We start from the raw sequence: 27,909 nt of genomic DNA on the forward strand, positions 1-27,909 counted from the left end.
GCAGGACTGTCTTATCATTTGGGATAATTCCTTCTCTTGATCATGGAGAATATCTCTGCACAAAAAATCTCCAGTAATCATACAACAAAGAAGATGCATCAACTATTGGATTTGGTTTTGGAAATTCTCTAAGGCACAAGGTGGATTGACTGAAAATTCATGGAAAGTACTCCTTACAGAGGTTTATGATGATAAGAAACAGAAGTTTGAGTGTGTAATATCTCATAGGTTTCTGGTTGAAAAATTACAATAAATGGGATAATGATATAAATGTCTAATATTCATTTTTCTTATCAGGCCATTTTTTCTTGAACTTGAGCATTAATTTATTCTCATACTTACCATCTCATGGCCCCAATACTATAAATATTGAAATTATATTCATAGCAAATTATCTTCAAGTGTTTTTTCCAATTTTTATAATGTAGCAATTACTTTGCAGGTATTAATTGCTGTCACATTTTTAATCTGTACTCTAGCTTTGTCTTCTTGAGGAAATTATTGTGTTTTATAGTCTAAATTTCTTAGATTTAGGACTTTCAAATTGTAGGTTCTGTTCAAATTTAATTTTGCCTCATCAATAAAACATGAATGAATTGGCTAATAGAACAACACCATTATTTTATGTCATGGAATATAAGTTTTTGTTTATGAATTTGCTGAACTGCCCCAGTAGTTCACTGTACAAAAGCATTCTCACTTTTCACCTTGGTCCAGTTTACAGAGAAATAACATTGGTAGGATAGCAGACATCATGGGGTAGGTGTGCTTTTTTTGTGGGGGATATGCAGATAAAGTAAATGATATCATATTGAAAGTGCAAAACTTCCTTTGCAGACATGAAGCTTATCTGCCAAAACCAGAGACCCTTATTCTGTACCAGCAGTTTCCCTCAATTGCCCTCTTGTCTTGGTATTTAGCAGTTTTGCAATCCAGATGATACTTCTTTTATTAGCTAAAAATAGATAAAATACATCTTGTCCTTCCCACAGATTATATTTGACTTCCTAGAAATTTCTTTTAGTGATGCCCACTTTAGGTCAGGGGAGGGATTAGTTGAAAGAGAGATTTTATATGCCAAAATCCACACCCAATCATGATGGAGAAAAAACTGAAATGTGGTCTATACTGAAAAGAGATCAGTGACTCTTTTAAAAGTGTGAAGAGCAACATGGAATCTGTGGCCTTTGTTTTGCTCTGAGCGTTGTGGGAGTCAGAGCCTTGGAATTTCAAGGGTGCTCTCCACCAGCATGTACGGTAGAACTTCCTGCCCTGACAGTGATGTTCTGTGCCTGCCTGTTTGACATAACACTTAGTACCAGCGGTTCTGACCATTGGATATGTGTGTAGTATGATGGATAAACTGAGTTTTTCTTTCATTTCATTTGGATTATCTTTCCATCTAAATAGCTACAAGTGACTAGTGGGCTGCTGTCTTGGATGACACATTATCTAGAGTTAAGTCTGGAATGAGCTGGATGACCACTGCCCAACTTCAGGTCCTGGACCTGCTGCAGAGTAACTGCACAGCCTTGGGAAGCTCTGTAACCTCCCAGGCCTCAGTATTCCCAGCTCCAATATGAGCATAAAAATAGGATCTCCCTGTAAGAAACCCGTGTGCTTGTGTGTTCAGTCTCTCAGCCATGCCCAGTTCTTTTGTGGCCTCCTGCACTGTAACTCCCAGGCTCCTCCGTCCATGGGATTCTCCAGGCAAGAATATTGGAGTGGGCTGCCATTTCCTCCTCCAGGGGATCTTCCGGGCCAGGGTTCGAACCGATGTCTCCTGTACCTACTGCATTGAAAGGTAGATTCATTTACCACTAAGCCACCTGGGAAAGCCCCCCACCCCAAAAGTTCTTACCTGGTTCAAGAAAACATTGAATATAAAGCTCTTTGAGCTGTGCCTAGTGTATAATACACAGTCAACGAACATTAATCTTTGCTATCCTTGTTTCTTATTTTATGAACTTTTGTAGATTTTAAGAATGTAGAAAATGAAAAAGAGAGAGAAATTAAATAGATCTAAAGCAATAAGCAAAAAAAAAAAAAAAAAAAAAAAAAATCCATAACACGGGATGGAATTTTAGGTTTTACTGGAGGAATATGTGAAATGTAGAGAAGGTAATTATAGGATGACTGTATATTCCAATTTTCTTTGGATGGTTTCAGTTTATATATTGTGTCCTAGTTTAATTCTTAAGATCTCATTCTTTTGTTCTTAAAAGTGCCCCTAATAAAAAAAAAATTTAAAGGGTCTCAAAGGTGTTTGTAAGATACATTTTAGAGCCACCCCAGAATAAGACATGGGAATGCAGCCCAGTTATTCCAGTTGAAGGGAAGAAGACAAAATAAGGCAGAGATACATGTGTGACTATGGCAAGGCATGCCTTGTCCCTGAAAGTGGGAAGTAGAAGGAAATAGAGTCAGGAGTGGGCTGCAGGGACATTATGGAGGTGGGGTGGGAGCTTGGACAAGGAGAGGAGATAGGACTTACATGATATTTCGTGATTATTGCATTGCTGTCAATTTATCACAGATCTACTTTCAGAAAAACTAAACCCTGATTTAATTGGACAAAACCAATTTTTTGATGTGTCAAAAAGCCTCATGCCATTTGATGTTCTGATTGGCCTTCTGTGATCGGCAACAATTTGTATTAGACACCATTTGAAACCAATTGCTTTCTTGTTATTACTGATTAGCTGCCAGTCACCCAGTCAGTAACGTGATTGGTTAATATGGAAGTTGGTTGTTTCATGGAAAAGTGACTTATTTTGTATTCATGACAGAAAACTTTGAACATGTTGATTGAGTTGCAATAAAGAACCAGGTCAGCATATTTTATGACAGGTGTTCAAGCTATGTCTGTCGGTCTCTATTTTATTTAGAACAGCATGCATGAGAATGCTAAAAAATCAATTCTTGGCAATATCACCAATTGTGATTTTAGGGAAACAGGGTATATTAAGTTGTGAGACATAGAATATTATAAAAATGAAGAAAAAAAAGTCAAAATTAGAGATTATTGAGGAAAAACTAAAAATTTAAGTAAACTTATGAGGCACAAAACCAAGTCCCTCCTCTCCTCTTTTTCTCTGATTGCATTCTGAATTGAGGAACTGGACACTGGTACTCCCAGAAGTCTCCATCAGCAGCTGATAGGGACCTGTTTTAGATTTTCACTCTTTTCCCCATGATTCTAGCCCATCATGAAAGCAGAGGTTTGAGTTTCTCTCTGAAGTATTCCCCAGAGAGTATAGAGTCCCATACAGGGATTAGTCACTCTCAGCATTTCTGGGGAATTCTAATAATTACTGGTAAATGTAGCAGACACTGTAATCTCCTCCTGAGGAACCGATCATGGCTCAACTTCTGCAGGAGGAACCAGCCATTATTAGTATTGGAATCATGAGCTGTCTGGGATATTTTCAAAGTGAAGACTTGAAGTGTGTCGTAATTTTGTTTCTTTTTCCTTAAAAAGATCAAGAGTTGGCCACATTAAAAGAGGGGTTGGGGCAGAGACCAGATGTCATTGGCATTTGGAGAATTGAGCAATCTTTACAAATGGCAGTTCCATTGTTCATAGTAGTCACTCATCTCTAGTTTGTAAATTTATTAATGAAACTGGTTTATAGCTGCTTGAAATGAGCAATTACTACTTTACTTGTGTATCCAAGTACCATGAATTTTAAAATGTCATTTCATATTGAATCCTCTGAATGGAGTTCAATGACTTCAGATTGTCTATTTATAAATAGCACAGAGCAATCTTCTATGATGCAATCTGTGGGAGTGTTCACATATTACTAATATTTAGAGCAAAAGTGAATCTCATCCTAACAGAATTTCATGTTTTTCCTTTATTTTTTATTATTGGAGGCTAATTACTTTACAATATTGTAGTGGTTTTTGCCATACATTGACATGAATCAGCCATGGATTTACATGTGTTCCCCATCCTGAACCCTCCCCCCCCACCCCCCGCCACCTCCCTCCCCGTCCCATCCCTCTGGGTCATCCCAGTGCACCAGCCCTGAACACTTGTCTCATGCATCCAACCTGAACTGGCGATCTGTTTCACACTTGATACCTAACAGAATTTTAATCAAACCTCAGTGAAAAGTGGAAGTGTTAGTTGCTCAGTCATGTCCAACTCTTTGTGACCCAGTGGACTGTAGCCTGCCAGGCTCCTCTGTCCTTGGAATTCTCCAGGCAAGAATACTGGAGTGGGTAGCCAGTAGTGATTAGCAAATACCTTGAAATTAATCATCTGTTCTATCCACAATGATTATTCCATCTGCTTAAGTGCTGTTTGTTTCTTGATAAAAAGTGTCAAACCCCAGTTCTAAAGACATAGTTTAATCTCACTAATAGTGACGGCCATGCTTAAAAAAAGAGTAACTCTTGAGCTCCCCCTTAAAGGTCAGTTAGTCCAACTTGGGGGCTTCCCTGGTGGCTTAGTGATAAAGAAGCCGCTGCCAATGCAGGAGACTCGGGTTCGATCCCTGGGCCGGGAAGATCCCCTGGAGAAGGAAATGGCAACCCACTCCAGTACTCTTGCCTGGGGAATCCCATGGACAGAGGAGGCTGGTGGGCTACTGTCCTCAGGGTTGCAAAAGAGTCAGATGCGACTCAGTGACTAAGCAGCAACTCCAGCTGGGACTGAGAGATCCCTGTTTATTCTAAGGGTCTGCCCCATGATGACAATGCAAACGATAAAACAAAAGAAATTACTTAGTATTAAATCTGTGCCAGGCCCTGGGCTAAATGTTTTATATATAATTTATATATATTAGGGCTTCAAAGCCTCACAACTGTCCTATGCAGTAATATGAACATAATCCGTGACCAGGGGCTTAAGTGCCTAGTCACTGGTGGCGTCGATTCTAAGCAGCCAGTTTGGAGCTCTTAAACAGCCTGGTACCATTGCTGACAGCAGCCTTTCCTTAGGCCAGTGCACAGAATGTACAAATGAATGCCTTTCGTGGGGACTTTCATCCTTTAGTGCTCATTTCCATAGCTGAACTCTGGTTGGGAAAAGAGAAGATAGGCAGGTTTTCTCCAAACTCTATTATAAAAGGCATAGTTGAAATGATTGTTTTCTACAGTCATAGTCTTCAGAATGGAGAGACAGTTGCCTCCCAGAAAATAACAAAGCCATCCAATAGGTGGTTCATGAAACTCTGGCCACAGTCGCATAGCTTGCCTTAGATATTAATTCAGCTGTGTTTCTTATTGCTTGCATGGACAATATTCTTCTTCACCCTCATTTGAGGCTCTCATAGGCACTGTAAGCGCTTGCCATGATTCCTGTCACGTCCACTGTCTCATGGAGTGTTGATACCAGAGGACAGATCTGCAGAAATGAGGTTACGTGGAAATTACCCTGCCTGGGGGAGGACTCCAACAGCCTGCCTCAGAAGCAGCAGTAACTGCGCGATGGATTGCATGCGTACGTGCAGGCTAAATAATGTATGATTCAAGACAGGAATGTGGTCTGTATTCATTTTTGGAGAGTAAAAGAGTTGGCATGTCAGTCCCACAGGAGACTTTATCCAGGGCTTTACCCTTGAGTGGATAAAAGAGTACAAATTCTCTTGCACTGGAGATGAATGAAAACAAATTGGGGAGACCATCCGCAGAGCAGACTCCTGCATGATGGAGTCCAAGGCTACCCCAAACCACCAGACCAACTGCTTCAGGATCCTGCCAGCAGCCAGACGCTGCAAAGAGAATTGACTGAAGTTTGGCATCGAGACCCCATGATTCCCAGCCAAGGGGAATTGCATGCAGAAAATATTTAAAATTCTCTTTGTAAAAGAGTTATGTTTTCAATCAAAGGGAGAAGTAGGTTTCAGTTTCAGACCAAGTCTGCTGAAACGTAAATGTGGCAGAGTGTTAGTAACAAGCTGGGGAGGCATGGGGAGATGAACAATGTATGCACTTCAGGGTAAGAAGCTGAACTTCGGTGAGATGAGGGGGTGTTCAGTGAGTAGTTTTAGGCCACTGAGTTATTGTCGTTATTCCACAATGGGGGCTTTACTGGCCTTGCTAGGACAGGGGATGGATCTGTGTGAAGCAGTGGTTCTCAACCAGGGGTGATGTCGTAGCTCCAGGGCACCTGCGGCAATATCTGGGGACATTTTTGGTTGCTACAACTTGGGGGGAGGACAGCACAGCTGGCCTCTAGTGGTAGAAGATGGGGATACTGTTAAATATCCCGCGGTGCACAGGACAGCCCCTCACAACAGAGAACTATCCTGTCCAAAATGTCAGGAGGGTCAGTCAAGGTGGGGACCCTGCTGAAAAATGACCTGGTTAAGGTCTGTGCATTACAGCGCCACCTTCAGCCAGGCATCCATCCAGTATCGCTTGACTTGGTTTTTAACAATTTGCTTTACTCTATTGTGTGATTGTTTATTTGAGGTACCAAGTGCTTTCTGTCCAAGCAAACAGGAAAACAAGCAGACAAAGAAAAACACAGCTCACATCCCTCTCCAATTTATCTCCAAAGTACCTAGCTGGGGGTTGAAACCACAGATGGGCTGCCTTCCAAGCCACGCATTTTCCAAGATTGTAGGAGGACCTGGTTGATTCACTTTTCAAACTTGAAAAATGAGGCATATTAACAAAGCACACTAAATGAATCAGCTGCTTGGGATGATCTACAAGCCAGTTCATTTTCCTGTTATTAAATAACAAAGCATGAATCTTGACAAATGAACCCCCGTTTGACATTATTTGAAAAACTCAGAACATGCTTGCTTCTGATGGTCACTTCCCCTTTGAAATTAAATTTAAGGTGAACTTCATTTAAATTCTGATGGGGGGTGGTGCTTGTGAACCTTCATTTGACTGTTTACTGTTTATCATCATTGGTCTTTCCATCTCCCTTTGTCCTTGGACAGGCCAGAGCTCCCGGCAGGACACCATCCTGCAGAGTTCTCTGCAAGGAGGGATTTTGTGTTTCTCGGTGCCCCTACCATGAAGAGGCAAGGTTCTGTGCGAGCATCCTGGGGAGCTGTGTGGCTTTTGCAGTCAGGCTCCCTAGGATCAAACTGGGGTTTCAGCCGTGCGACCTTGAGAAGGTCATTGGCCCTTTCTCTGCCTCAGTTTTCTCATTTGTAAACCGCGAAAAGAATGATTTGCCTCCTTGGATTGTTCTGTAGATAACATATAACATGCTCAGCAAGCAGATGGCAAATGTTACCTATAATTATTAGAATCATTAAGAGTAGCATCTTCCAAAATGGATGCTAAGTCATTTTATTTAACTCCCTAAAGAGGACGCTGGTGCCGATCAGCTGATTTTAGCAGGGCTGACATGTGATTAAGGGGCTTTTGCCCTCGTGTCAGAATCCCTAACAGACCCTTCCAGCAATGCCACCATGAATAAAAAACATCTAAGAAAAATCTGCTTACTTCCCAAGCATATGCAGCTTTGAGACAAGCTCTCTATCCCCCTCCTCAGTGGAGCAGCATCTGAAGCCCCTTTTCTGAAAGTGTGCTCTTGCTATCACTTCTAACAAGCTGACACTGCAAATTCCCAGCAGGGCCTTGCTCTGGTCCAGCTCAGTAACAGTGTTCTGTAGCCCCAGACTGTAAGTCCTCACCCTTCCTAAAGAGGATTGATAAAGTGTGACTTTGAGGTGGCAAAGCCAATTTTATCTGAAGGAAATAATTTTTTTTTCTAACATTTTAAAGTGTCTTTTTAGTGCCTCAAAATGATTTAAATGTTAATCAATGATAAAATTGCAGATCCATCTAAAAACAAAGAATTAAAAATGGAATCAGAACCACTTTTAATCAACAAAGTGGCTGCTCTGCCCCACTGACCCTTAAGGTTATTGACACTCCTCGTTTTCCTTTTTTTAAAGATGCTGTGGTTCAGTCATTTGTCTTTGGTAGCCAGAGTGTGCAAAATCTCTTTTGCTTTTCACAAATTCATTCATTTAAGCCTGTGCACTTGTCAGACATTCTGGGAGACTTCTGCCAATGTTTTGTTGATTAAAGGGTATGTATTTTGAAAATGAGTACAGAGGAAGGAATTTATAATTCTTTAAACAAAAGAGATTTATAATGTAGGCTGCTACCTGAATCATTCAGTATATCAGTGGATAAATGAGAATATCAAGGATTAGAAAGAGTGTTGGCACTGGGTCTTAAAAAACTGTGCGTTCATTGATTCAATAAGACTGAGAAAGCCTGCATCTTTCAGTAGAATTTCTAGAACTTACAAACAAGAATAGGACATAGAAAACCACTCTTCACTGTATGTATTTTTCAAAGGTTTTTAGAAATACATCTCTCTCTACAAGAATCTGGTGCTGCTACTTCTGTTTTTAAATTATATATATCTCATTTCCATGCATACAACTTCTCTCTCCTTGTTCCCACTTTGATTCATTTTTGACCATTTTGTTTTAATTTTTCCCAGTGAATACAGTGTGCCCTTTGGAGGGCACTTTTATGGTGTTAAGCACCATGCAATTTACTAAATGGTGTCTAGTTATGGAAATGCTCGCAAAGACCCCTGGGGCGAAAAAAGAATTCAGTCAACACAGATTGATCACCCTGTAGTTGATGCTTTCTTACTTGATCAGCCAGGGACTCACTTGGTCTGAACCGGTCCATCTGATCTGTGATACGTAAAGCTGGAGACATTTTTCTGGCTCCCTAGTGGTTTTAAAGGTTCTGCAATGAGTATGGTGCTTTAAACAAAGCCTCATTTTAAAGGAAGCCTGAGTACAGAATGGAATTCAAAGAATTTGGAGAGGGGGGAGGTGAAAGTAGTAAGAAACAGCCTGAAAAGAGCTGGGAAATTTAAAAGACTAGCCCACAGGAGAGAAATCAAAAATAAATCCCGTCTGTCTGGTTGTGAGATACACTGACCAGAATGCAGCTTCAACCAGGCCACGTTAAGCACCTACTAAGTGCAGGGCTTGTAAATGGAGAGAGCTTACATGTTCCTGGGTGTTTGAGGCACGAAGTAGAATTCGTAGGTCAAGAAGGAATTTTTTTTTTAATGTCGGCCAGGAAACTTTATTCAGCTTTATGCAGATATGACATTCCAAAAGACAATGAATAGTTGTTATTTTATTCAAATGTTGAGAACAGAAAGCATTCTCCCGTGTCATTCACTTTCAAATTCTATGCTAAGTATGTTGCTTATAGATTAAGTCATACTGAAGAAGTGGTTGAATGCAGCTAACACCAAGGCTTCCAGGATGGGTACTGTAAGAATGACAGCGAGGCAGAAAGCAAGGTGTCTTTGCAATAAGTCGCTGTGCAGGGAACGGAGAGCAAAGACCCAAGGGAATCAGCTATATCCTTCCTTCCCATATCCAAGAGGCCTTGTCTTAGAGCCAGCTGGGAAGAGAGACTAAGGCACATCTGAAATCTTGGAGGGTGTAACATGGATTATTATAGCAAGAAACAAGACCAGACAATGCCTCCTTTCTTTATGGGCCAAGTGCTGTGATCACTCAATTTTTATTGTGCGGGGGTGTAGCTGGAGTGTTTAAGAAACCCCTACTGGCTGTTGGATCGGTACTCACCTCTCACCCCTGATAGAGTAGCTGATGAATATTCAGGTTAGAAGTCTCCAACGTGTCTCCACTGGAATCATGATGGATGCATTCACTGTATATTTATATAGCATTCTAGATGATAGTTGAGAGAATCTAGGATAGATTTAAAGGTTAAGATCACTGGGACTTCCCAAGTGGAGCTAGTGGTAAAGAACCCGCCTGCCAATTCAGGAGATGTAAGAGACACGGGTTTGATCCATGGGTTGGGAAGATCCCCTGGAGGAGGAAATGACAACCCATTCCAGTATTCTTGCCTGGAAAATTCCATGGACAGAGGAGGCTGCCAGGTTACAGTCTATGGGCTGCAAAGAGTTGGACATGACTGAGTGAACACACAAAAGACAGATATGACTCACAAATATCATGATTGCTGTTATTATTCTTGTCTTTTTGATATTGCTAACACATATTGTGCAATTAATGATGCCCAGGAACCAGTCTATTTGCATTATTAGCTCACTGAGCTTTTGTAAAGACCCTATGACATAGGAGGTGGCTAATTTTTTCCTCCTCATTTTCATGAGACTGTTGCATCTCAGAGAGGTTCAGGTACCATCCAAAGGTCACACAGCCAATAATAGACACATCAGGGACTAAAACCCAGTCGGTCAATATATTTTCAGAACTTTTGAAGATATGCCTGTTTGAAAAGGAAATAAATAACAATGTCTGCTAATTCAGGCATACATAGGTATAAAGATCCTCACGTTGTATTTTCCCAATTCATTGAGGGTCATCTTATCATTTCCATTTTGTCATAATAGTGCAACAGGTTAGACCAATGGTTCTTTCCTGAGAAAGATTTCTCCACCCTGGAGGATACTTGGCAATGTGTGGACACATTTTTGACCCACAGCTGGGGGAGGGATGCTACTAAAATCTGGTGGGTACAGGCCAAGGATGCATGCAGTGAACAGAACAGCCCCCGCGAGAAAGAATTATGCTGGCAGTTTGTCAGTAGTGCCTAGACTTAAGACTTTGGATCAGAGTGACTCCTAGAGAAGAAAACAGTGGCTCAGTCCGCAAGCAGAGCGTTCACCATGAAGAAGCAGATTTGGGAATGGGAGAACAAGATAAAGATAGAGGCATTCATTCATTGGTAGATTCATAGCATCTCTGTTCATGGAGTGATCACAATGGAGAGTGATGTGAGGAAAACAATATGAGGACGTTTCTTTGGAGAAAAGGAGGGAACGCAGAGTAGCGGCAAAAGCAGAGATGCCTGGCTGTCGAAGGTGAGCTGGGGCAGAGCCCTGGTGCACCGGGAGGGAACCGTGCTGGGCTGATCCAGAGGCAGAGCCAGAGGGCGGGAAGGAGGAAAGGATGTCTCAGAAGTGCCCTGGAGCAGAGTGTGCGTGCGTGGATTGGAGAGGCCGAGAAGCTCGCATTGCTTTCGAGTGGCTCTGCCGGCCTGGGAATAGGGAGCTGGCTCTGTTTTTCCAGTAACAGCCTTTTCTGTTTCCAGCAGTCCTATGCACCAGCTCCCCACCCCATGGCTCCTCCCAGCCCCAGCACAAACAGCAGCAGCAACCACAGCAGCAGCAACAGCAGCGGGGAACAGTTGAGTAAAACCAACCTGTACATTCGAGGCCTCCCTCCAGGCACCACTGACCAGGACCTAATCAAGCTGTGCCAACCGTAAGTGCCCCCCGATCTCTGCGCCGTTCCCACTGCAGCCGCACCTGCCCACGTGGGGCCGGGTTTTGTACCCGATGTGCCCTGTGAGAAAGACTCTGCGGCACAAATGGGACTTGTATTTGAGATCTGAGCCTAGCTTATTCGGGGAATGGAATTTGTTTGCCTTTTGCTTTGAAAGAGAAGGGTTTCGAGCAGAGGGACAGAGGGGTGCTGGTGAGGTGCACATATTGACTCTTGGGAAGATGAGGAGGAACTGTGGGTTTTCACACCTGTGGCCGCTGGGACTTCGCACCTTGTGGTTGGTGAGTTCTCACACCCTGTGGCTAGAGGAATCATTGATGAATCTCATGAAAGAAACTGCTTTTTTTTTTTTCTTTTTTTTTAAGAGAGGTATTAGTGATGGGAATCACAAAAACTCAGAAGTTGTAGATTTCAGGATGGTCACTTGCAAGCTGCAAAGCTTTTCTGGCCAGTTCTTGTTTGGTAAATATAAGTTCAGCTGGGACCAGGTAATTGGAAGATTAGAAGGCTAATCCTTTCGTATCCTTGAAAACGTCTATTTCCAAGTCCGCTAAATATATTTCTCACCAAGGCCGAGAACCACAGTCACCAAGTAGTTTTATATTTCCCAAGAAATGTGGTAGCGATTAAATGCCCTTCCAAAATGTTTTCATTCATCTACTACCTACCAACACTTATGTTATTAACTCTCTTATTTATGTGCAAGTCAATTAAACATATTTAAGTTTATCCTCCAAATAATATGAATAATGGATAATGAATTAAGAATCATAGTCCTTAATTTTAGATTGCTGATTATTTTCAGAGTAGTATCAGTGCAGCTATTTGTTATTTGATTGTGCCTTAGCTGGGTATTTTTAAATTAGGGAAACTATTACTCAGTTTTTCTTTTGCTCTTTTGCAATGCTTTTACAAGAAGGTTGAGAGGATATTTATTTTGTAAATTTTCCAACCTCTAAAATATTGGAAGAGGAAAACAAGGCAGATAGTATTTATTTGCCTTTGTCCTGGTTTTGAAGATTGGGAACAAATACAAAACAACAGGAAATAGCAGATTAGACAAAACAGAAATACATAACATAATCATACAGAATCAGTTGACAGGGCAGTATGTAGATTAGGGAAGCTCCCCTCCCACAGGTTACTATCAACTGCCTTGATTTGTGAAAGAGGTAAGACAGAACACTGGAAAATAAATACTTATTTTAAAGCAGTTTTTTAAAAAAGAAAGATGCCAGGGCTAAGACATACAAATATGTTAGGTTTTGGTCAATAAAATGTTGAAGTTGGGAATTGGTTGGTAAATCACTCAACAGTTTTTTTACTTCTTGCTACTGTTAGAAAAAACTATAAACTATTTTGAAAAATAAGGTCATTGAAGATATGAAAAATGATAGACTTTACATTAGAAGCTTCAGATGAAGAATCTCCTGGAATGGATACTGATGTGAAGAAGTAGATTGGCTATTATATTTGTGTGTGAATCTCATTCATAAAAATAGTGGTAGGTATTAAGGAAAGATTCTTTCCTACTGCTGTCTACCATTCAGAGAGCTTGTGGAAGCACAGATGTCTGGGCCCCTGAGATTGCAATTCACTAGTTCTGGGGTGGGGCCTGAGAATGTGAATTTCAGCAGTTTCCCTAGTGTTGTCATGAGGCTGCTGGTTTTCTGAGAATGGCTTCTTGAATTAAAAAAAAAAAAAAGCACAACCTAAAAGTTGAAAATTGTGTTCCATTTGGTGAACTTGCTGAGGACTCAAGCCTGGGTGAGTGACAGCCTCTCAGGTAGCTCTGAAGGACTGCTCCAAAGAGACAGACAGAAGTCAGTGATGTCCACAGAGCGTTTGCAGCAAAAACCCAGGAGTCAGAACATCAAACGATCACTGTTAATTAAAGAAAACTAGACTTCTCAAGTTAACGAAGTAGTGTTTTTCTGTGCACAGGAAAAATGCAAGAATCTGGGCTCGTGGAAATCACCCCTTGGATAGGTTTCTTACCCCAGGGTCAGTATCCTGCCGCTCTCCCTCCTGAATCCCTTCAATGTGCAGAGTCAGGGCGGCTACAGCGGCTGCTGGCTTGGTGTCCAAACATTTACTGATATGGCAGGCAACATTTTTCATCCACGTCTCTCTACAATAATATAAAGACCACTGACTATTCCTAAAGCAAGAAGTCTCACTTAATACTTGAAGGCATTGCAGGTGGAACCCTGTGTATTAAAACCTGCTTGACCACTTTGTGATCTTGTGGCAAATTACTTACTTGTCTTTGAGCCTCTGTCTCTTCTTATATGGTTATTTCTAGGTTCCCTGTCATACCAGTGATATGCTACAGCTGCCTCTGAGTAGGGCACCTGAGCCAGTGGTTAAATATTCACAGATTCTGTACATGATTTGTTACAGTCTCGGTAGCTTGAAATCAGCCATGATGGGAGTATTCATATCACAGGAATCATCAAGGCCTGTAAATGAGGACTTCTAAAATTCTAGATATATAGTTTTTTGAGAGCTGGTTTATGAACATACACCATATAATGATGTAGCATTCTACTATGGATTTCTGTATCAATGTCCTTTTCTGCAAAGAACATTGCCAGAAATGTATAAATGGGAAGTGTTACTAAAAGTCTGCATTGGCATTATTAACTCAGGAAGAGATGCAGTAGCATAAGAACATTATGTTTGAGGGGAAAAAAGTTTTTTCATGTTTCTTCTGTGCATTTGACAAACATAAAGAATCCTAAGGGCACCAAGCGTGATGGTTGCTTGTTCATATTAATTTTTTGCTGGCTAATAAGATCTGGCCTATACTATTGTTATTGTAAAAATGTTTGTGGGTTCTTTGGTTTACTACTGGACCTGGGGTTTGTTGCTGAAGTTTGCTTTCTTGGAGAATTTTAGAGAACTAATGTGACCAGGTAGGATAATATGTGGGAATTAGACATGCGCTGTGAGTGTGGTATTTCACTTCTGGCTGGCCATCAGCTAGTATGTGGCCCTAGGCAAATGACTTGTTCCCCCTTAATTTTGGCTTTCCTCATATATAAAATGAGGGCTATAGTCCATGGGTCACAAAGAGTCAGACACTACTGAGCGACTAAGCACATACACAGAAAATTTATGCAGATTTTCTTTGGAATGTTTTTAAAAGTGCGAAACCCTTTAAAATGTTTTTTTAGTTGTATTAGTTTCCTTTGGCTGCTGTAATAAATTACCACAAACTAGGTGACCTTACATATCAGAAATTTATTCTCTCATGGGTGTTGTGGCCAGATGTCCAAAATCAAGGGCCATGCTCCCTCCAGGGGCTCTAGAGGAAAATCTTCCCTTGCCTCTTCCAGTTTTGGGTGGCTAATGGTATTCTTTGGGTTATGGCCACATATCTCCCTATTCTGTCTTCACATTACCTTCTGCTCTGTGTACTTAATCTCCCTATGCCTCTCTCTTATAAGGACACTTTTGTTGTAATTTCAAGCACACTGAAATAATCCAGGATAATTTCATGCGATGAGCCTAAACTTAATTATGTCTGTAAGACCCTTTTTCCAAATAAGGTAACATTCAAAGGCTCTGATGATTAAGATATGGACATATCTTTTTGGAGGTGAACTTTAGCCCACCACAGTCTGCCTTCTGGATGCCCAAATTTATGTCGGTCCTGTGTGCAAAATATATTCACCCTACCCTAACATTTCCCAAAGTCTCAAACCTAAAGTTTAAACTCGCATCCAAACGTCATCAGTTCAAAAGTCCCAGGTCTCATCTAGATCATCTAAATCAGCAACAGGTGAAAACCCTGGGGAAAAATTCCTTTGCATCTATGAATCAGTGGAACAAGACATCCACAGGGCTCCTGCTTCCAAAATGCAGTGGTGGGACAGGCATATGATAATAGTTACAGACATTCCTATTCCGAAAGGAAGAAAATGGAACAGATATAGAAAGGAGTTCCCTGTCCTGATGATTTTAAGGATTTGGCCAGGCAGAGTCCCCTTCCCTAGTGGCTCAGATGGTAAATGTGAGAGACCAGGTTCGATCCCTGGGTTGGGAAGACCCGCTGGAGGAGGGCATGGCAACCCCCTCCAGTATTCTTGCCTGGAGAGTCCCATGGACAGAGGAGCCTGGAGAGCTGGGGTGGCAAAGAGTCGGACACCACTGAGCGACAAAGCACGTATATAAAATAATGAGTTTGTACCTGATAAGTTTTTAAATTTATTTTTTAACTTTCTGTTTTCTATTTGAGAATAGCCAGTTAGCAATGTTGTGATAGTTTCAGATGCACAGCGAAGGAACTTAGCCGTAGATACGCATGTGTCCGTTCTCTCCTAAACTCCCCCCTCCAGGCTGCTGCAGGACATCGAGCCGTTGCCTGTGCTGTATGTCTGTGCAGACCTATACAGGCCCTTGCCGGTTGTCCATCTGACATACAGCAATGTGTTCAATTCCATCCCAAAGGCCCTGACGACCCCTCTCCCTCATCCTTCCCCCGGCAACCTAAGTTCCTTCCCTAGGTCTGCCAGTCTGTTTCTGTTTTGCAAATATGTTCATTTGTATCATTTCCTTTTAGATTCCACATATAAGGGATGTCATCGGATATTTCTCCTTCTCTGTCTGACTTTCTCAGTATCTCTAAGTCTAATGTTGCTGCAAATGGCCTTATTTCATTCTTTTTAATGGTATACATGATAATCTTTGATTTTTTTTAGTTTAAAAGCCTGAGAGTTCATTGAGGCTCTCATTAGTTAGCACTCTGGCCACCGTTTACCAACTCCCGTTTGCAGTGTTGGCAGAGCCACCGCCTGAGCTGGTTCGCCTGCCTGAGTGTGACCTGAGGGCTGGGGGTGCCTTTGCTAGTGTCCCTCGCAGAGCGCTTGTGAAATCCTGGTTTCCTCTCCCGCAGTGGTGATCTCTAACGGTGCGCATCACTATTTCAATTAGCATTCTTCTAAAGATTCAAATTATTTTGCCTATTTTGCATTCGTACTACTCATCCAGCACTTTAAAATAATTTCATTTACAAAACAGATAATATTGGTAGATTTCCATGATCTTGTCATCAGGATCAATTTTTCATGGTTATTCCTGTGAAATTACTAGAACTTGCAGAGTTTCTGTTTCTTTATATTAGAGGAAATGCAATATTTGCTAATATCCAGAGCAATAAAATAATAGAAAACAGAGATATATTAAAAAGGCATAAACATATCAAATTATCTGGCATTAGAATATAATAGCCATATGAATACTAATGAACAGCATAAAAATGATATTACAGGAAAGAAATTGCATTATTTCTCAATGTATAATCTGAAAGCAAATTCTTATTAAGGGATTCCATTCACATTTATCATCAAAGCTGCTATGGTTGGATCACAAATAAAGTCAAAGGAAAGAAAGCATAGACATGAATAATGGTTTTACTGTATGGAAAATCTCTTTAGTTATATCTGGATTCCATATATATGTGTTAGAATTTGATATTTATCTTTCTCTTTCTGACTTACTTCACTCTGTATAATAGGTTCTAGTATTTTGGATGAATACATGGCTTGTGTGTCTTGTAGGAAATACTAGCCTTAAAGACCTTGTAGTGTCTTTATCTTGAGAAAACTCAAGAAACTTTGTCTTTTCAATCATGAAATATTCGCAGAGCACCTGTGTTGCATTGAAGGCTCAGTGGTGAGTACATCATTTAGACAAAGGTGTTGCTTTAGCAGAGATTATATTCTAATGGGGAAAATGGAGATCAATGAAATGATTGTATGATTTGATATAAAATTGCAACTACAAGTGAAAAAAAAAGGAATGTGGAAATAAGAGGGTTTGAAACATGGGATGAAGCATTGCTAGAGCAGTGGGGGAAGGATTCTCTGATCTAAGACCAGAAGGAGTAGGAATGAGCATAAGTAAATGAGGAAGGCAGGAAAGAACATTCCAGGCAGAAGCAACTCTGTGCAGAACCAATGACTGGAGAAAACATGATGGTTTTAGCAGAGAGAGGGGTGGAAACTGGGACAACATGATCTGGAAGCATGGAGGGCTAAGGTGATCCCTTCGTATGTCATGTTAGGAGCTTTGTTTCAATTAAGGAAATCATTGAATTGTCACAGACAGGAAGGTAACAGAGTCAGATTTTGTATTCAAAAAGATAATTTTGACTGCAGAATAGAAAGGACCCTCTAAGGTCAAGGAACAGAATAGGATAGTTCAAGAGTGAGCCGGAAACAGAATAACATAGTCAGAGAAGAGGGTGTAAGAATAACTATTTGTGGTGGGAAAACAATTGTACGTAGTGAAAGATGCCTTTTTTATGTGCATTTATTGTTGCATTAAACAAGAAGGACTTGAGAGACAATTGATCAAATGAACTCCAAAATAAACAGCAGAGCAGCACAGAAGAGGACCCAAGTTAGCTGATGTTTAGTTAATTTCTTGTTCTTACCTTGTCGTCAATGGGTCATCAGTATACTATTACATATTTAGTGGCTGCAGTATTTAAAGGACTTAAAGCAACTATAGTGAAAACTGAAAATCCAATTGATTCTACAATTATATTCATGGGATGGGTTATCAGTTGGATACTCTAGGTGGAATGCTTCGGTTATGCACCATTTATGCATAGCTCAACGGAGAAGGCAATGGCACCCCACTCCAGTGCTCTTGCCTGGAAAATCCCATGGATGGAGGAGCCTGGTAGGCTGCAGTCCATGGGGTCACGAAGAGTCGGACACGACTGAGCGACTTCACTTTCACTTTTCACTTCTATGCATTGGAGAAGGAAATGGCAACCCACTCCAGTGTTCTTGCCTGGAGAATCCCAGGAATGGGGTCACACAGAGTCGGACACGACTGAAGTGACTTAGCAGTAGCAATGCATAGCTCAAAGCGGGGGGATATGGAAATGAAAGAAAATAAATCTGGCTTAATAAAAAGAGAGCATTACAACTTTTTTGTACCAAGTAGAATGGTGATGTGATGATTTTTCACATATTAAAGTCTATTTCCGACCTCAAAGAAACTGGTCTCTTCTACACATGATTCTTAACATCCCCTTGAAACACATTGAAATTACTCTTGGGACTTCCCTGGTAGTCCAGTGATTTGAGAATACACCGTCCAGCATGAGGGATGGGGGGTTCGATCCCCAGTCCAGGAACTAAGATCCCACATACCAGGGGGCAACTGAGCCCGTGCCGCAAGTACTAAGCCTATGTGCTCTGGAGCCTGCACCCCATATTGAAGACCCAGTGCAGCCAAAAACACCAAAAATCACTCTTGGAAAATAAAGCCACATATTTAACATAATGGACAGGATTTTTAATGGAAAGTAAAATCGCTAATGTGTTTATGTTTTCTGCATCTACCTTTTATCTAACCATTCTCATCGCTTATACATTTTAATTAACACAGTGCTTTCAGAAAGTCCCAGCCAGACTGCCCTCACCTTCAAGTATTTAGTCTGGAATTAAGGCCAGCATCAGGCAGTGCAGTGAACTGTTCTCACGTGAAACAGTGAAGGAAAGACAGAGGAATTCGAGGGTAGGTGCACATGTGCTTCCTGTCACCTCCGAGGACCAGGAAGCCAGCTGTCCTACCCTGCATTTTCCTGGGTAAATGTTTTTCTTGTTCAAGCTCTGACATCCTAGCATTGCCCCCTTTAGAAGGAAGCTGTAAATGTCACTTTAACATTTAACAAGAGAGGAGAAACTCCCGCAGTGGAAAGCCAGGGGGACGAAGTAGGAGTATGTGAGCCCAAGCTCATCTCCCTGCTATTGACCCAACCCTGCTGGATATCTGGTTAAGTTGTGAGCAAGGAATAGTAAGAGGAAACTTGAGTGCCATCAGGGCTCTGAGTGCAGAGTCCATTATATGTGGCGTCAGACAGTTTTGACAAATGCACTGACACAATCAAACCTTTTATTAATTTGAAAGTAACCTTGTCACAGGAATATGTCAAACTGTTCAGATACAACTAAAGGAAAACAAGTCATCATCCACTCCAAAGAAACTGAATAAATAAGAAAAAAGGTGACTGGGACTTTTTTTTCAGTTCTTTCTTCCCATGTCAATGAAGATTTAAAAGTTCCTTCTAATAAAACCTAAGGAAATTTATGAATAGTTTTCTCCTGAAAGTCAGACTCCACTGGCGCAGCTGCTTTCGAGGTGTAATGTGTCTTTGCGGTGGCAGGTGTGAGGAGGAGGTGGGTTTGAGGTGCTTTGAACCCTGCCTTTGTGTAATTTAAATGAGAGAATGCTTCTGAAGCAAAAACTGAATGCCTAAATTCCCTGAGTCAGCATAGATTTGATACCTTGTTACCTATGATAATTCAGGTTTATGCAGAGTTATAGCTGCCAAGTATGTATTAGAAACCACACATAGTATTTGGTTTGTGATGAATAATCATCATTGATATTACATTGTTATATTTACAGGGATTATTAACATTTACTGTGTATTACATACCATGTTATAAAAAAATAAAAGTTTTTTATTACCTTCTTTAATGCTCAGAACAACCTGGTGTAGAGTGGGGATGATAGTTACTGAATCATTGTTGAGAATACTGAGGCTCTGACATATTAAGAGGCTTGTCCAAGTCTCAGCAGCCACAAGGGTGCCAAACCCAGCTCTGACTTCAAAGCCCTTGCTCATAAGCAATAAAACATTCATTTAATGAAGAGAAGGTGGGCTTCCCTGGTGGTTTAGCAGTAAAGAGTCTACCTGCAATGTAGGAGATGCAGGACACATGAGTTTGATCCCTGGGTCAAGAAGATCCCCCAAGAAGGAAATGGCAACCCACTCCAGTATTCTTGCCAGGAAAATACCACGGATGAAGGAGCCTGGTGGGCTACCATCCACGGAGTTGCAAAGAGCTGGACACGACTGAAGCGACGGAGCACACACACAGTGAAGAGAAAGGCAGCCTAAGTCCTGAGTTCTCAAACCTACGGCTGCCCAGGAGAATCCCTGAAGAGCTTTAAAAAACACAGATGCCTGGATCTTAACCACCCCATTTGCTAGTGTGGGGTCAGCGTATACACTGAGACTTCTTAAAAGGATGCCTTGTTGTTTTTGTTCAGTCACTAAGTTGAGTGCAACTCTTTGCAACCCCATGGACTGTAGCCTATCAGGCTCCTCTGTACACGGAATTTCCCGGCAAGAATGCTGGAGTGAGTTGCCATTTCCTTTTCCAGGGGATCTTCCTGACCCAGGGATCGGATCAGACCCATGTTTCCTGCATTGGCAGGCGAATTCTTTACCCATTGAGCCACCTGGGAAGCCAAAAGCCTTTCAGGCAATTCTGTACGTAGCAAAGTTTGAGAATTTCCTTGTGGACACAGCAGGGGAAGGAGACGGTAGGATGACCTGAGAGAGTGGCACTGATGTATATACGCTCGCATTGTAACACAGATGGCTAGTGGGAAGTAATGTAGGCCTCCGTGCTCTATGGTGACCTTAGAGGACTGGGATGGGGGGGCGGTGGTGGGAGAGAGGCTCGAGAGGGAGGAAGCATATATATGCCCATGGCTGATTCACACTGCACTATAGCAGAAACGAATCCACACTGGAAAAGTTATCCCCCAGGAAGAATAAAAATTCTGTTATGAGAAAAAAAAAAAACACTTTGAGTACCTCTGAAGTAAATAATGCCACACTAACCAGAAAGCATAAGTTAATTTTCTGTTTTAACTCTTCCAGAGACTCTAGAATTTTCCTAAGATTTACCAGCCTGCTTTCAATGATTCAGTTCAGTTCAGTTCTGTCACTCAGCCATGTCCGACTCTCTGTGACCCCATGAACTGCAGCTTGCCAGGCCTCCCTGTCCATCACCAACTCCCGGAGTCCACCCAAACCCATGTCCATTGAGTCGGTGATGTCATCCAACCAGCTCATCCTCTGTCGTCCCCTTCTCCTCCTGCCCTCAATCTTTCCCAGCATCAGGCTCTTTTCAAATGAGTCAGCTCTTCGCATCAGGTGGCCAAATATTGGAGTTTCAGCTTCAGCATCAGTCCTTCCAATGAACACCCAGGACTGACCTCCTTTAGGATGGACTGGTTGGATCTCCTTGCAGTCCAAGGGACTCTCAAGAGTCTTCTCCAACACCACAGTTCAAAAGCATCAATTCTTCTCTGCTCAGCTTTCTTTATAGTCCAACTCTCACATCCATACATGACTACTGGAAAAACATAGCTTTGACCAGATGGATCTTTGTTGACAAAGTAATGTCTCTGCTTTTCAATATGCTATCTAGCTTAGTCTTAACTTTCCTTCCAAGGAGTAAGTGTCTTTTAATTTCATGGCTGCAGTCACCATCTTCAGTGACTTTGGAGCCCAGAAAAATAAAGTCTGCCACTGTTTCCACTGTTTCCCCATCTATTTCCCATGAAGTGATGGGACCAGATGCCATGATCTTAGTTTTCTGAATGTTGAGCTTTAAGCCAACTTTTTCACTCTCCTCTTTCACTTTCATCAAGAGGCTCTATAGTTCTTCTTCACTTTCTGCCACGAGGGTGGTGTCATCTGCATATCTGAGGTTATTAACATTTCTCCCAGCAACCTTCATTCCAGCTTGTGCTTCTTCCAGCCCAGCGTTTCTCATGATGAACTCTGCATATAAGTTAAATAAGCAGAGTGACAATATACAGCCTTGACATATTCCTTTTCCTATTTGGAGCCAGTCTGTTGTTCTATGTCCATTTCTAACTGTTGCTTCCTGACCTTCATACAGGTTTCTCAAGAGGCAGGTCAGGAGGTCTGGTATTCCCATCCCTTTCAGAATTTTCCACCATTTCTTGTGATCCACACAGTCAAAGGCTTTGGCATAGTCAGTAATCAATGATTCAAGAGACTTATATTCTATTAAGATAGTTATGGGGGATAAATTGTATTTTCTGATCACAAAATGGGATTTTTAGATTAGGCACATGAAAAATCAAGTTCTTAAAGTGGTACCTCAGAGTTCTTTAAAGAATAATGATTTTCGTAAGTCAAGCATTTCTTCAATATTTCAGTTTTTAACCTTTGCATTTAATTGATGATTAAGTAAGAAGTTCTTCCTATTTTGACTCCTCTTATTAAACTTCTCTACATGTGTACTTTTTCCTTGCTAACCCCCCCAAAATACTAGCATCTTTTAACATTTTGGGGACATCCTGGAAATTAATGTTCCACTGACTCATGATTTCCATTATTTACTTATACTTAAATTGCAGGTAGCTAATGACACTTTTTATTTCATTTATCCACAGAGAGAGGAAAAAATGAAGCCATTGAAAGCACCAGTTAACTTAGGTTACTATGTTGGTAGTAGCACAAAAAAGCTGGATGTGCCAAGTCAAGTTTTAGAGATCTGGGAGAAATGGAATTCCAGGCAGATATTTTGCTAAGTGCTTGAAAGTTTGATGACTTGGAATTCAAGGGCAGGATTCTGGCAAGTTCCGATGGCATCTTGATTTTCAATTTGCCCAATGATCTCCTAATTACAAAATACAGCTGGCTCTTTTTAGAACTTAGTTTATTCAATCTCTCTGTTACTTGATCCTGTTGACTTTGCCTTTCTTCTAGAAACTTATTTTCTCCTTGGCTGGCATATCCTAATTCCTGGGTCTCCTCCTGGGATTTTGTCTTCTGGCTTCACTATCTGCCTCTTGAATATTTTTGATGTTTTAAGAATTCAGACCTCCTCTCTTCTCACTCCGTAAACTCTCTGCTCTCCTCTACTTAAATAATTTTAGCTATTCTGATATTCTGAAAGAGATGGGAACACCAAACCACCTGACCTGCCTCTTGAGAAACCTGTATACAGGTCAGGAAGCAACAGTTAGAACTGGACAGTAACGATAACCCTATATGCAAAACAGAAAAAGAGACACAGATATACAGAACAGACTTTGAGACTCTGTGGGAGAAGGCGAGGGTGGGATGTTCTGAGAGAACAGCATTGAAACAAGTATACTATCAAGGGTGAAACAGATCGCCAGCCCAGGTTGGATGCATGAGACAAGTGCTCAGGGCTGGTGCACTGGGAAGACCCAGAGGGATGGGATGGGGAGGGAGGCAGGAGGGGGGATCAGGATGGGGAACACATGTAAATCCATGGCTGATTCATGTCAATGTATGGCAAAAATCACTACAATATTGTAAAGTAATTAGCCTCCAACTAATAAAAGTAAATGAAAAAAAAATAAAAATAAAAACTACTTGGAAAAAATAAAATAAAATAAAGTGCTATTTTTAAACTGAAAAAAAAAAAAAAAAAAACCAAACCAAAACTGGACATGGAACAACAGACTGGTTCCAAATAAGAAAAGGAGTATGTCAAGGCTGTATATTGTCACCCTGCTTATTTAATTTATATGCAGAGTACATCATGAGAAATGCTGGGCTGGAAAAAGCACAAGCTGGAATCAAGATTGCCAGGAGAAATATCAATAACCTCAGATATGCAGATGACACCACCCTTATGGCAGAAAGTGAAGAAGAACTAAAGAGCTTCTTGATGAAAGTGAAAGAGGAGAGTGAAAAAGTTGGCTTAAAGCTCAACATTCAGAAAACTAAGATCTTGGCATCTGGTCCTATCACTTCATGGCAAGTAAATGGGAAAAAAATGGAAATAGTGACAGACTTTATTTTGGGTTTCTCCAAGATCACTGCAAATGGTGACTGCAGCCATGAAATTAAAAGATGTTTACTTCTTGGCAGATAAACTATGACCATCCTAGACAGCATATTAAAAAGCAGAGACATTACTTTGTCAACAAAGGTCCACCTAGTCAAGGCTATGGTTTTCTCAGTAGTCATGTATGGATGTGAGAGTTGGACTATAAAGAAATATGAGCACCAAAGAATTGATGTTTTTGAACTGTGGTATTGAAGAAGACTCTTGAGAGTCCCTTGGACTGCAGGGAGATCCAACCAGTCTACCCTAAAGGAGATCAGTCCTGAGTGTTCATTGGAAGGACTGATGTTCAAGCTGATACTCCAGCACTCTGGCCACCTGATGCTACAGAACTGACTCATTGGAAAAGACCCTGATGCTGGGAAAGATTGAAGGCGGGAGAAGAAGGGGATGACAGAGGATGAGATATTTGGATGGCATCACTGACTCATTGGACATGAGTTTGGGTAAATCTGGGAGTTGGTGATGGACAGGGAGGCCTGGCATGCTGCAGTCTATGGGGTCACAAAGAGTCAGACACAACTGAGTGACTGAATTGACCGATGATTGTTAAGTTTATATCTCCAGCATATAGAGATATGCTTCTCATTATTCTTTGTACAATTCCAATTTCGTATCCCTAGAGATATCAAAGTCATTGTCCAAAAAGACGTTTTCCTTTCCCAAAAGACGTTCTAGACGTTTTCCTTCAATGTTCTCTTTCTCTGTGAATGACACCATCATCCATCTGGGCATGCAAGTAAATAATCTTGGGATCTTTCCCAACCTAGAAATTGTTTCCAAGATAAATAGGTTTCAACTGCTGATCTCTTTTGTTTCACTATTGCCATGGTTTTTTGGGGGGTTCCCTGATAGCTCAGATAGTAAAGAATCCACCTGCAATGCAGGAGACACAAGAGAGGCAATTTCAATCCCTGGGTTGGGAAGATGCCATGGAGAAGAAAAATGGCAACCTACTCCAGTATTCTTGCCTGAGGCATCCCATGGACAGAGGAGCCTGGTGGGATACAGTCCATGGGGTTGCCAGACTGGGATGCAACTGAGAGGCTGAAGCACCACTACCACCATACTTTATTTGCTCATTAATTCAAAAGTATTTAAGGAATGTTGTCTATATGCCAGGGCTTCCCATGTGGCTCAGTTGTAAAGAATCTGCTTGCCAATACAGGAGATGCAAAAGACACAGGTTCGAGCCTTAGATTGGGAAGATCCCCAGGAGTAAGAAATTTGCAACCCACTCCAGTATTCTTTCCTGGAGAATCCCATGGACAGAGGAGTCTGGTGGGCTACAGTCCCTGGGGCCACAAAGAGTCAGACATGACTGAGCTACCTAGCATAGCCCATATCTATATGCCAGGCACTGCAGATCCCCAAAGAACTGGTCAGTCTCTACATAGAACTTTCATTCTAAAGGAGAGAGCTAATACATGAATGAATGAATACAGAAGAAAACTTCAGAATATGGCATGAAAATGAGGTTGAAATACCATGAAAAGGAGGTCACAAGTAATGACAAGGAGGTTACTATGAACTGAGGAATCTCTTTGAGATGTCAATTTGAAAAAGGAACCAGGCATATGAGATTCAGGAAAAGAGCACTACAGATAAATATGAGACCTGGTACAAAACCCCAAAGGTGGGCATGAGCTCTGTGTTTTTGAGTAAAATGAAGAATGTTGGGATTGCAGAAGAATAGTGAATAGAGGAGGTGGGGGTGGTAAAAGCTGAAGTTAAAAAAAAGGTATCCAAGGGCCAAATCAATAGAGTTTTATAAGTCAGAGTACAAGAGTTGGGTTTTACGTAAATGTATTTATTATTCTTAGAAAATATGTTTTGACAGCTCTGTAAAGAATGAATTTAAGGCATTTCAACTTAAAAAAATGCATAACATGGGAGTTGTGAGTTAAGATTTATTTGGAGCAAAATGAGAGCTATAGCCTGGGAGATAGCATTTTAAATACCTCTGAGAGACTGCTCCGGAAGGTTAGCAGTTCCCTCAGTGGAGATGCGATTTTGGTGAAGGAAGAGTGCATGCAGTCAGGCACACACATATATGTGTGTGTGTATGTGTATATATATATATATATATTTTTTTTTTTTTTCCCAGAAGGGTATTGCTAGTCATGAGGAGTTAGTCATCAGCATGAAGGATTTTAGTGTTTTTCTAGATATAAGAAGATGCAAAAATAGGGCTCATAAAATCTTCTCCTGGAAAATATCTAAATATCTGCAGATCTGTCTTGGCAATTTTTCCCTGAGCACAGAGTGCCTCATTTCTGCTCTCTACTCTGAACTCCTTTCAGGAGGGGATTGAAAGCCAGCAGCTGCGGCAACACACGATTTAATCCTCGGAGAGTTAGATGGCAGGTGCCAATTTGTAGTTTACAGGGAGTATGAGAGAAGAAGCATTCAGTGAGCACAGATCTGCTGTGGGATTCCATTAAGGAGATGGTGATTGCTTGGATTAGGATCATAGTGGTGGAGGAGGTTAGGTGGGATGGATTCACAGTGTATTTTGGAGAGAGTTTTCATAGAAGTTATTGATGAATTGTATATGGCAGGAGAGTTCAGGGAAAGAGAAATTAGGAATCATTCTTAAGTTTTGACTTTAGCATCCAGATAAAGAGTCACTTAATAAAATGGGGAGGATTGTGGAAGTTACAGTTTCGAGTGGAGAGAAATCAAGTGTTCTTGTTAGTTTTGTTGTTTTTGACATGTTACGAGGCATCTAAACTGAGATACAATGCTGCCCTAATGGTACAGTGGTTAAGACTCCATGCTTCCAATGCAGGGAGCACAGGTTCATCTCAGTTCCCTCAGGTCAGGGGACTAAGAGCCCACGTGCCTTCGGTATGCCCCACCCCACCCCGGCCCCCCCCAAAAATAGAAACTAAAATGAGATCAGAAGTTCAAGTTCATAGCTTAGTATATGACTACGTGTCAAAGCAGAGATTAGAGTAAAAGAGAGAATATAAGTCATCAGCATTTTAAATAGCATTTAAAGACATTATACTGAAAACAACGTAGTGCCTAAATATGTTAGATAGAATTACTGTAAGTATTTTACTTGTAAGTACTTCATATTACCTGTGTTAATTCACTTTTACTTTGTAATAACCCCCACTTTATAGGTAAAAAACAATATGACACATAAAATTTAAGTGACTTTCCTGAGTTTACACAGGAAATAATTGGCAAGTCCAGAGTTTATTTATTTATTTATTTTAAGTCCAGGGTTTAAAATAAGGAGTCCGGGGACTTCCCTGGAGGTCCAATGGTTAGAACTCCATGCTTCTAATGCAGGGGGTGTGGGTTCTGTCCCTAGTCAGGAAACTAAGACCCCACATGTCTGCCACATGGTCTGCCAAATAAAATAATAATAATAATAAGTGAAAGATTAAAATAAAAATGAAGAGTCTGGTTTGAATCTCCTCTCTTAACTCTGATTCATATTACAGAGTGTGCGCATAGCATGAAAAGAAAAGTGGTCGTAAACTCAACATTTGAGAGGAGAATCAGCCAAGAAGGGGTCTGTAAGGAAGCAGGGAGATAGAGGAAGCCGGAAACACCGGAGTGTGTGATGAGATAGAAGCTGAGAGGAGACGGCATCTCCAGCAGGCAGAATGGTCAGACACGGAATACTACTGCAGCGTTGAGGAATGTATAAGTAGAGGAGTTACCTTTGACTGTGGCATCGCCAAGGTCATTTGCAAGATTGACCAGGACGGTGTGTGTAGGGAGTATTGGTGGGCCTTTCTTCGGGGTCATCACTTGATAATCCTTTCAAGTGGAAATGCCCGTCTTTCCTTTATGCCCACACTATAACCTGTCATTTTTTCCACCAATCTTCTGGTTATTCCCTTTGTCTCTCTCGCTCCCACCCTCTCTCCCTCCCCCTTTTTCTCCCTTTTAACTCTATCTCTATTGCTGCTTTTGTCTCTTTTTCAATTTCCTCTCCCACTTTCTCTAACTGTGAGCTT

The 27,909-nt window shown here is 41.2% G+C and overlaps 1 protein-coding gene across 14 annotated transcripts in view; it reads left to right on the forward strand.

Moving 5' to 3' along the window:
- Window positions 1-27,909, forward strand: part of RBMS3 (RNA binding motif single stranded interacting protein 3) — a 1,589,121-nt gene that overhangs the window by 955,446 nt on the left and 605,766 nt on the right. For 10 of the 14 annotated variants that reach the window (XM_070455283.1, XM_070455285.1, XM_070455287.1 and 7 more), the window contains one exon: window positions 11,056-11,228. In XM_070455283.1, coding sequence (XP_070311384.1) covers window positions 11,056-11,228 — 173 coding nt within the window. The remainder of the gene's footprint in view (window positions 1-11,055; window positions 11,229-27,909) is intronic. The other 4 variants (XM_070455284.1, XM_070455290.1, XM_070455294.1 and 1 more) reach the window with 1 other exon arrangement.

This window comes from Odocoileus virginianus, chromosome 26 (genome assembly GCF_023699985.2).
Source record: "Odocoileus virginianus isolate 20LAN1187 ecotype Illinois chromosome 26, Ovbor_1.2, whole genome shotgun sequence".
NCBI lineage: Eukaryota > Metazoa > Chordata > Mammalia > Artiodactyla > Cervidae > Odocoileus > Odocoileus virginianus.